Source organism: Haliotis rufescens, unplaced genomic scaffold (genome assembly GCF_023055435.1).
Source record: "Haliotis rufescens isolate VD_foot unplaced genomic scaffold, xgHalRufe1.0.p SCAF_6, whole genome shotgun sequence".
In the NCBI taxonomy this organism is placed as follows: domain Eukaryota; kingdom Metazoa; phylum Mollusca; class Gastropoda; order Lepetellida; family Haliotidae; genus Haliotis; species Haliotis rufescens.
This window is the reverse complement of record NW_025964334.1, coordinates 27318418-27329065: the sequence shown is the minus strand read 5'-3', so window position 1 is coordinate 27329065 and position 10648 is coordinate 27318418. Positions and strand designations below refer to the sequence as shown.

Here is a 10648-nt window from a genome sequence, read left to right as displayed (position 1 = left end):
ATAAAACAAATGTATCAGTTGTCACATAAAAAAACGAGGAAATATTAACAACATACACACACACGCATAATGAATCCAAGAGTTTATTGCACGCTTAGTGGAAGGGTAAAATAATATTTACAAATTCACATATTCGGTCCAGGATTGTTGAACATCTAATAATATTATGATACCACTGCAGCATAAACAATCATCGTGAAGGATCTTCCGCCATTTGTTTTCATTGGGTTTGATGTAATTAACATCTGTAGAACTTTGTGAATTCTTACAGGTGCACTAGATTCCAAATGCCAACGTCAGAGAATAAATCCGAATATCTGACATTCCCCATTCCATAGGGCGTTAAAGGCAAAATAATGATTAATTATATGAATGAATCACTGAAAATCAGCGGTGACACAAGGTGTTCGCGAAAAGGGTAAGCATGTCCTGCCCTTATGGTAGCAGCCACCACTTACACAGGTTGCAAAAAAAGTATGTGTTTTTTGCCTGAAGCCGTACAGCAGCAGTGCTGCCACGGCGGCCTGTGAACACACCAGACAATCAGGTGATGGGCCAATCGACAGGCATTATCCTCAGACTTTCAAACATATCTGCTTAGCCTGGTTTGGTTTGTAAATGCTATTGCTAAGATGGTAGCAAGACGCAAACAGGTGTACAAATGTGAAGGAGTTGTCTTTTTGTAGATTTTGTGTAACATGCAATTTACTCTCGGGTGAATTACCAAGTGACATAAACTAGGGGTAAAAGAAAGACTAAATAGTCTTTACATGTATGTAATTGAAAATTGAATGAAATGTTGTTAAATATGAGTATGTTTATTTAACCACCACTCATTCCTGCAACAGTTTGTACAAGGTAACCTGTGGCTGGGTAATCTTGTATAAAAATAAGTTGGTTTAATGAAGACTGAGGTAAGAAATGAATTTGTAAACCACATAACCCCTATGAGGTTTGAAATGTTTTAAATTTGTGCTGAAAAAAGAAATTTGATTGATGTTTAAAGATAATAATTCAGAGATAGCCGTCAGCAGTTGTGTATTTTGCAAATGAGAATAAAATATATAAAAGTCTTAAATCAAATGATATGTTTTAAAATAAAACCTTGACGAAGTATTCTTTGATTTCTGACTAAGCACCAGTACAGTTCAATTTGTGGGTATAATATCGCAAATTTAAGATATTTTCAATTAAACATCAAACATATAATACAATCAACAGAGAGGTGTACATGTAGTTTTTATGCACCTCAGTTTATGAACTGTAATCGCAATTATCATAATAATATATTTTCAATTGAAAATCAAAGTACATGATACATTCAACTAAGGCGTAAAGTTTGTTTTGTTTTTCAGTTTATAAGTGACCAACACTAAACATGATAGAATGTGTCTGATGGGAATAGTTTATGTGAATGTTAAGTTTGTACTAATGCAATATATGAATGTTGATCGATTATATACAGGACATCGTGGTGTAGCTTCGCTAGCTCTGACTGGAACCATTAAACCAACAACCGATCCGGGTTGGAATTGGACTTCAGCAAGCCATGCTTGTTGCAAGAGACGACTATGCTCGTTGCAAGAAGCGACTATACTTGTTGCAAGAGGCGACTAATGAGTTTTGTGTTGGTTGCATGTCATCATGTCCCCAAAACTTCAATCGATGCTCCGATCACCGGATTGTCTGGTCCAGACTTGATTATTTACAGACTGCCGTCATATATCTGGCACATTGCTGAGTGCTGCGTTAAACAACAAACGAACAAAAGAAATTTAACGAACAACCAAACATATAAAATCTGCTGCCGTTTCTCCCACAGTCACATTGGGCTGTTCAAGTGAACCACGTGCGCGTACGAAGTTTCTTCATAGTCGTTTTCACCTTGAGTTTGTACTGTTGCGTAGTGGTTGTCGCCAGGCGACCCATCAGAATCTGGAACAGTACAAGTTGAGTATTCGTGTACGTGGGCGGATACAGAGAGGGGGTGCACCCCCCCCCCCCCCCCCTTTATTTCGAAAAAAATCTTTATTTCTGTATAAATTACCACCAAAGACAATAAATAGATCTTAATTGTGCACACACACACCCCCCCCCCCCTTTTCAAAAAAGCTGTATCCGCCCATGGTGTATTGCATTGACGTAATAGATTGTCATGTTCTCGCGCAGACAAGTCTACGTTACGACTTTCCCAAGAAATAAACACATACTGTCGTAGCGTGAGTATTGCTTTGTGAAAAGTACACGCGTCTTAATCGAAAGCAACAAAACCTTTAATGTCCATAGTTATTATTTATTTCCGTTAACAGCATTGGCCATTGAAGAACTGTAGCACAAGCGTGTGTTTAGGAATCACTATGAAATGGTGATAATACCAAGTGTTCACGATAGCGGAGTGTACCCTGTATCCTGTATCCTGTATCGCCTGTGTTAGTGCCACCGACGGTGCGAATCCGAGATTCAAATACACGACCAGCGTGACCAGAGCGACTGAGAGGCGCAACTCAGCACAGAAATGATAAGGTCTTTTTGGATAGGGAGCGGTCGGGTAGCCTAGTGGTTCGCTCGTCACGCCGAAGACCCGAGTTCGATTCCCGACGTGGGTACAATGTGTGAAGCCCATTTCTGGTGTCCCCCGCCGTGAGATTGCTGGAATATTGCTAAAAGCGGCGTAAAACCATACTCACTCACTCACTCACTCACTTTTTGGATAGTGAAAAAAACCTCAAAATGTCACCTGCAAGTGCTTGATGGACAGGGTTTACAGCAGCCTCAGCTGGCGTGGGTTGTGTTCTAATAGAAAAACAACAACATATACACATGTAATCATATCTATAAACACAACTATGGTTGATCACACTGTTGTGAGCGTAAAAAATAGTTAAGTTAAGTTCAGATAAGTACTGGTACTGACTACATAGACCTCTATGAACCTGTATCAATAACTACAATGCAACAATCCGGGTAGAATAGGTCTTCAGCAATCCATGCTTGCCGTAAGAGGCGACTAACGGGATCGGGTGGTCAAGCTCGCTGACTTGGTTGATGCATGTCATCGATCTCAATTGCGTGGATAGATGCTCATGATGTCAATCACTGGATTGTCTGATCTGGTGTCTACCGCCGCCATAAAGCTGAAATATTGCTGAGTGCGGCGTTAAACAACAAACAAACAATACAACATTATTAAACTGTTGATGTGTAGATGTAATTGCACTCCCGGGACATAAAAACTCTCTTCAGAGGTAGCATATAGAGAATACTACACGAATTATCGTAAGAACAACATTTTTGCGATACGAGTAGACTTTCTGTAGTACCAAACCGAGTTACAGCGAGATTAGATATCATAGAAAGTGTTCGACTTTTGTACAGAAAAGCTTCAAAAACACTTTTCATAATCATAAGAAATCTCTACGAAAAACCTGTCCATTGAACGATTCCGACTTTATCATAAGTCACTATCATATAGTGGTGATACCGGGTGTTCAAGGTATCTCACAAGAACGGGTGTGTTATTTCATTCATAACCCACGTAAATAGACATTCACTGTATGCCTATTTGGACATTGCTGACATTTCTATGCATAGGAATTAAGAAAGTGTCCCTGTTAGTGTGTGTGCATACGATGATCTTTAGTTAAGAATTAATTCAACTATTCGTAATTCAATCGTAAGTGCGCAGAACATGTCACTACATATGAGGTCACTCACACTGCCGGTATTCAAGTAAAGAGTGAGTGAGTGAGGGTTTAACGCTTAATGTGGGAGGAAAGCCCGAAGGGATGCAGGTCTTAGACGTTTACCACTTCGGTGAAACCTACGAGCACGGGTATGGTACTGACAAACCTAGAAACATAATCGGGGCGAACCGGGATTCGAACCCACAATCATCGGTTTCTGGCGTGCCCAAGGGACGCAACTCTGCACAGCGAATCGCGGCGCCTTAGACGACTGGGCCACCCGTGCCCCCTTCAAGTAAAGAAGCTGATGAATCGGTAATTGAACGAATCGCGAAGTATGGAGAATCATGGAGCTGTCACAGCATTGGCGTTTATATAAACCATATTGTGTCCGTGTAATATCCACCAGATTATAGTCTCAATATTACGTAGTATAGTAGAACTTCATCGTCACATATCGTTAAACATCTTAAATCTTGTCAAAGGTTTGATAAATTCACCTCTTATGGGGAATATTTATAAAATACAATTTCAAGATTATACAAGTAAATGCCGCCAGTTCACCACAAACATCATGTTTTGTTCGATGTATTTATTCGAATGGTTTAGTTTTCTCACAGCAGAAGCTATAACTAATTGTATTTTTTTATGATTACTGAAAATGAATTTTGATCGGAAAATAACGAAGGGGAGAGATAAATATCTTACCCCATCTGTAGATGTTCTCGTGGAATCTCATCTGAAACAATAAAAAAATAAAACGTCTGTTTCACTTAAACGATGACACTAATGAATGATGGAATATGCATAAAAATAATAAAATATGTTTCCCCACAATATATTGAATACACACGTAGGGAGCAATACATTTGGTATGATAATTAAATATCGAAAACATCAACAGTAGAGAATACCCAGCCTTGATTATCCGACGAAACAGATTCTATGTGGAGTAAAAGGCAAAATAACGGTGGAAATTATAAAAAATCGATCACTGAAAATCAGCAAAGAATAATGAACGAAGCGTGTTTTTTTTCACGATAAAACACTGTTCTATAATGACGTCATTTCTGAAGATTCAAACATGTGTTCGTAACTTGATGACGTCGTATATTGGACGACGTTATTTTTGAGAGGGGAGTGACTGGTGAGTTTTTCCCCATAGATGTTCCTGGACGACCAGATAAACGCGATGGCCGAATGATTGCTTCCACAAAATCATTCGTCACCACTCGCCCCTTTCCGTAACCTGCAAGAAGACTCGTCCCCCTATCGATGAATGTTATGTGCGAAAATACGACAAACCAATCAGAATGCGCGTATGATTTCTAGTTCTTCATCAAAGAATCCCTCAGAATTTCTTTTTGATTTTACATATGTCCTGCGTCTAAAAATATACCCAAGACACATTTAAGTGTGTTCAATCACACTGTATAATTCCGCACGTCCCGATGTGCTTTAAATTACATCTGAAATATATATAATATATGGGGAAACATATGTGAACCATTACGCAACGAGTTGACAATGGTTTTAGGTATGCCCGTTTGCGCTAAGACGGAACCCGGTCGCACAAAATGGCCATGAGAGGGGCACGAGTCGCTATTCGGCTTGTCCCGGAATAACACGAGTTGGTCACGAATGCCACAAAATGGGAGAGATATGACGATCGTTATTGGGAGAAAAGGAACAGGTAATCGAACACAGGGTCGCGATAATACCCACCTGTGCATAAAATGGACTTTTTTCCAACATTGTCGAGATCGGATTCTATCAAGGGAGTTATCATTATTAAAATGCGGGTATACATCTTTAAACCTTGTATATTTTATCATCATCCTTAAGGGGCGGTCGGGTAGCCTAGTGGTTAAAGCGTTCGCTCGTCACGCCGAAGACCCGGGTTCGATTCCCGACATGGGTACAATGTGTGAAGCCTATTTCTGGTGTCCCTCGCCGTGATATTTCTGGAATATTGCTAAAAGCGGCGTAAAACCATACTCACTCATCATCCTTAAAGAATCTGTACAAATTATTGATACATGTATCTCATATAAGAAATAAACGGGTGCGCCCCTCCTTTTTTATTCTCCCTGCAGTGTTTTATTGCACGATAAACAACTTCCACTCGTCGTTTATTTCTTAAATATATTTAAATAACGTCGCCTATAACACATTAACAGGGCATTTTAACAGCGATGAATATAGGACGAATCTCACCTTGTTTGCAAATGGAGTGCCTCCTCCGGTAGACATAGATTCCAGCTATAAGTAGTAAAACTGCTAGGACAACAGCAAGCACAATGGCAATGATAGCTCCATCACTCATACCAACTGCAATAAGATGCGTGAAATATATACCGTCAACGCTAGAGAATAATCTGTCTCGAGTTTCTGCCGAGATTTCATTCGGCGCAAAAAAGGTAAAAATAGTGGTACAATTATGGATCACTGAAAATCAGTGATGACACCAGGTTTTCACAAAAAGGGTAAGCATGTCCTACTCTAGGGTAGCACAGCCACACACAATTTGCATAAAGAAGTATATGTTTGTTTGTTGCCTGGCGACGCGCAGCAGTATCCCTGCCCCCGAGGTCTAGTGGTAGAGCGTCTGGTCGGGGGTTCGATCCCCGGCCTCCTCATACCAAACGACGTCAAAAGATGGTACTGGTTATTACCCTGCTTGTCGTGTGGCATTTAAGGGGCTAACACAAGGACTGGTCGGCTCGGAGTCAGTAAACTGTCTGAGTGGGTTATTCATGTTACACTGCGGGATGGTATCTCAGATGGGTTTTTTTAACATAAAATGAGGGGTTGGGGGTAGCAAAGTATGGTACACTCATAAGACCAATCTCACCTCACCGCACCCACTCCCTATAATAAATAACGCCAGTCCCTAAACAAGACAAGCAGACAAGACAAAACGTTGTGGGGTCGAGACTATCCCGTGACCTTCTGTCCTGTTAAGGAAAGGGATTTGTCGTTCTTATTATATGGATAATGCTTGTTCGCTTTCAAGTGCCAAAGAATCTGTCTTCCAGATTTTCCCTGCTTGGCCAAGCAGGTGTTTGTCTTGAGTTTTGTTGTTGTTTGTTTGTTGTTTAACGCCGCACTCAGCAATATTCCGGCTATATGACAGCGGTCTGAAAATAATCGAGTCTGGACCAGACAGCCCAGTGATTGACATCATGAGCATTGATCCACGCAATTGGGATCAATGACATGCATCAACCAAGTCAGCGAGTCTGACCACCCGATCCCGTTAGTCGCCTTTTACGGCAAGTATGGGTCCCCGAAGACCTATTCTACCTCGCATCTTCACGAGCCCAATCAGTTTTTGGGTTACAGGGATAGTGAGGAGAGTTTACATCTGTAATTTTATGAGCACAATGTCAGTGTTCACCCTCCAGGCTTCCTCGGTATAAATGAAGGCACTTTGAACCCTAAACATCCAACGAAACATCGTGGCACTGCTGTTAGTGTGTTCACAATGATTGAATTTCGGACAGTTTTAAACCAAGTCCAGTGCCAAGAAAATCATATATTAGAGTGATATCACGTACTGACTCGACCATGTCAACCATCGACCCTCTCAATAACAAAATATTTGACCCATATTACCTGTTCTTGATAGTAGACAATTAATCGTTACCATCTCGCTCGCAAAGTGCGTTCCCTTTGCATGGATACGGAAAAAATATACACTCTGTGGCTGAAGATTGTCTATCCATGCTGACTGTTGATTGTCAGTTGTCGTGAGGCTAACGTTCACTTGTTGCCAGTCTGTACCTCCGCCTCGACCGATCTCCACCACATAGTACACTGTGGCCTGTTGCCTGTCTGTCCACTGTAGCTGTAAACTCGAGTCTGTACTACTGGAGCAGTGCACATCCGTCGGGGCAGATGTCTTGTCTGCAACAAACATATAAATACACACAATACGAGCAGTAAATTGTATTTTTGTATCCGAAACACTGTTCCAATAAAATAAATCATCTTTAACCCGAAAACCACAGATTTGGAGAGTTTTCTGCCAGGGACTTTTCACCGGCAATTTTGGCTTTGGAACAACAAAACAAATAACAGTTAAATATGATCAACAGAAAGGTAAAAGGCCACCGATATGAGTCATAGACTGGTAAGGATATTATGCGCCGTAAACTGACATCCAGCTATTCGAGTGAGTGAGTGAGTTGGGTTCAACGCCGCTTTTAACAGTATTCAAGTTATATAACGGCGTGTCAGCTTAATGTGGGAGGAAAGCCCGAAGTGATGCAGGTCTCAGACGTTTACCTCTTCGGTGAAACCCAAATGCACGGGTATGGTGCTGACAATCCTAGACACATAGTCGGGGCGAACCGGGATTCGAACCCACAATTATAGGTTTCTGGCGTGCTCCATACATTCGAGTTAAAGTAGAAATTTACATCATTCTCGTTCAGCTACATTCACAGTAGACAGTATGCATGGTATCAAAAGACCGGCATACTCGAACTGTCATATCTTTAACGAAACATTTGCCATTCAACTTTTATTCGACCACTCTCGTGGTAAGGCGTCCGCCTGGAGAGCGGAAGGTCCGGGGTTCGATTCCCGTTCGCGTCATTCCAAAAGACTTTAAAAAGATGATACTTGTTGATAGTACCCAGTCTTGAGCTCGGCAATAAGGGGCTAAAACAAGGACTGATCGGCTCGGAGTCAGTTTACTGTGTCTGAGTTTGGTTTCTGTTAAACTGCGGCATGGTATCTCAGTGAGCTAGCACTATAAATCGGCACCAGTCACACACACACACACGAACGCACGCACGCACGCACGCACTTACGCACACACACACACACACACGCTATATAAGTGCAATAATCTTGGACGCGACGTTAAACCCCATTTCACCTCACCTTCAAGATTTACTCTTGTTTAGGTACGACGTCATAACATCAATCTGATAAGGTAAATGTATAATATGTATGACAACATCTTTTATGAAGAATTGTTACAGTTGAAATATACGTTCGTCTCCGTTTCAGCACAATACCCGAAAAACAGATCGCAAAAATGGCCGAATGTGACAGCGATAACTTTTAAGCGAGTACTTCAATGTATAGTACTTCTTTAACATTATGTGCTTGTCAATAATCTGTTTTGCCCAATGATTGTTCATTTAGATTTTTTTCGAAGTGTGTTACTTTTTGTCCGTATTGATGTATCTTGGGGGTAATGCTTGTCCGTGTGATGAGTGAAGTACACGTGTGAATAAAAACTTCATTGATAAACAACACGCAGCCTATGGCATGAACCTTTTTCTGCATCTATTAGCATTAAGAAAAAAAGGTTTAACTTTCAAGGCCTCAGCAAAGTTTTGGAAAAGGTTAATGCTGGACAGGTGGAGGATATTTCCAAATTGGTTCAATTATGTTCCCTATTTTGACTTGTACGACATATTTCCGTGTTTTTAGGTGAACAATTGACTTGCCTTTGCATGTGTTTGTGACGGGTGCCACCTATGAGGAGGATACGCTCATCTATTTGCGATCACCTGGTGTCTTTACTATTTGATAAATGATTCATAAACATATGCTAATGATACAGTCGGAGTCGCACAATGGACTACAATGACTTTAGCCGAGATTTCTTTAGGTTATGGAAAGGGTTTTTGTCTCTTCTATTAACGAAGCCGGATAGACACTTCTTATCCGTAAAGAAACTGAAGTATAAATTCGCTTGGGTACTTACTACAGCGCCCTGTCTGCATGTGGCTACAAACTGATGTACATGGGTGGGGCACTAGAAATGGTGAAGAGCTGGGGTACTTACTTCAGCGCCCTGTCTGCATGTGGCTACAAATTGATGTACTATAGGTTGGACACTACAGGCGGTGAAGAGCTGGGGTACTTACTACAGCGCCCTGTCTGCATGTGGCTACAAACTGATGTACTATGGGTGGGACACTAGAAATGGTGAAGAGCTGGGGTACTCACTACAGCGTCCTGTCTGCATGTGGCTACAAACTGATGTACTGTGGGTGGGACACTAGAGATGGTGAAGAGCTGGGGTACTCACTACAGCGTCCTGTCTGCATGTGGCTACAAACTGATGTACTATGGGTGGGACACTAGAGATGGTGAAGAGCTGGGGTACTTACTACAGCGCCCTGTCTGCATGTGGCTACAAACTGATGTACTATGGGTGGGACACTAGAGATGGTGAAGAGCTGGGGTACTCACTACAGCGTCCTGTCTGCATGTGGCTACAAACTGATGTACTATGGGTGGGACACTACAGGCGGTGAAGAGCTGGGGTACTTACTACAGCGCCCTGTCTGCATATGACCGAAAAAAGCCTTTAAACTATTGGTGGGTTAATGCCGGGTTTATAGTGCTAGTCCACTGAGGAACCATGCGGCAGTTCAAAATCAAGACACATGATATTGACTCCAAGAGGACCAGTCTTTGTTTTATCCCCTTAATGCCAAGCGTAAGGTAGGGTAACAACAAGTACCAACTTTTAACTCGCCGGGCAGACGCTCTATCCTCTAGTCCAAGGAGGTGGTAGACACTGGGAAAGTAGAATACTTACTGCAGGTAGTTTGCTGGTCTGTTTGTACATTTGTCGTAAGCACAGAAGGTATCATACTTCCATCACAAGCCAGTGCAGTCTTGCCCGCCAAACATGAAATTAGTTCCCCAAGCGACCTGATGAAATATAACGATTTGTCAGTTGTTTAATGCCGCACTCAGTAATATTCCAGCTGTCTGAGAGCTGGCTATAATAAATCGAGTCTGGACCAGTCAATTCAGTGTTTGATATTGTGAACAATACGATGCCACGCGGTCAAACAAGGCACCGAGCCTGACCACCCGATCCATTTGGTCGCCTCTTACGACCAGCATGGGTTGCTGGTCGATGGAACCTATCCTAACCTTACGGGGTAAGTATAATGAGGAAAGGCCTGAATATAAGGATCATGAAA

At 41.7% G+C, this 10648-nt stretch overlaps 1 protein-coding gene across 3 annotated transcripts in view; it reads right to left on the bottom strand.

The window, feature by feature from the left end:
• Window positions 1-65: 65 nt before the first annotated feature.
• LOC124127803 overlaps window positions 66-10648 on the bottom strand; it is a 71141-nt gene continuing 60558 nt past the window's right edge. For all 3 annotated transcript variants that reach the window (XM_048385859.1, XM_048385861.1, XM_048385860.1), the window contains 6 exons: window positions 10255-10370; window positions 7302-7592; window positions 5901-6014; window positions 4392-4422; window positions 2738-2793; window positions 66-1935 (listed from right to left, as the gene is read on the bottom strand). In XM_048385859.1, the coding sequence (XP_048241816.1) occupies window positions 1823-1935; window positions 2738-2793; window positions 4392-4422; window positions 5901-6014; window positions 7302-7592; window positions 10255-10370 (721 nt within the window). In that variant the 3' untranslated portion in view covers window positions 66-1822. The remainder of the gene's footprint in view (window positions 1936-2737; window positions 2794-4391; window positions 4423-5900; window positions 6015-7301; window positions 7593-10254; window positions 10371-10648) is intronic.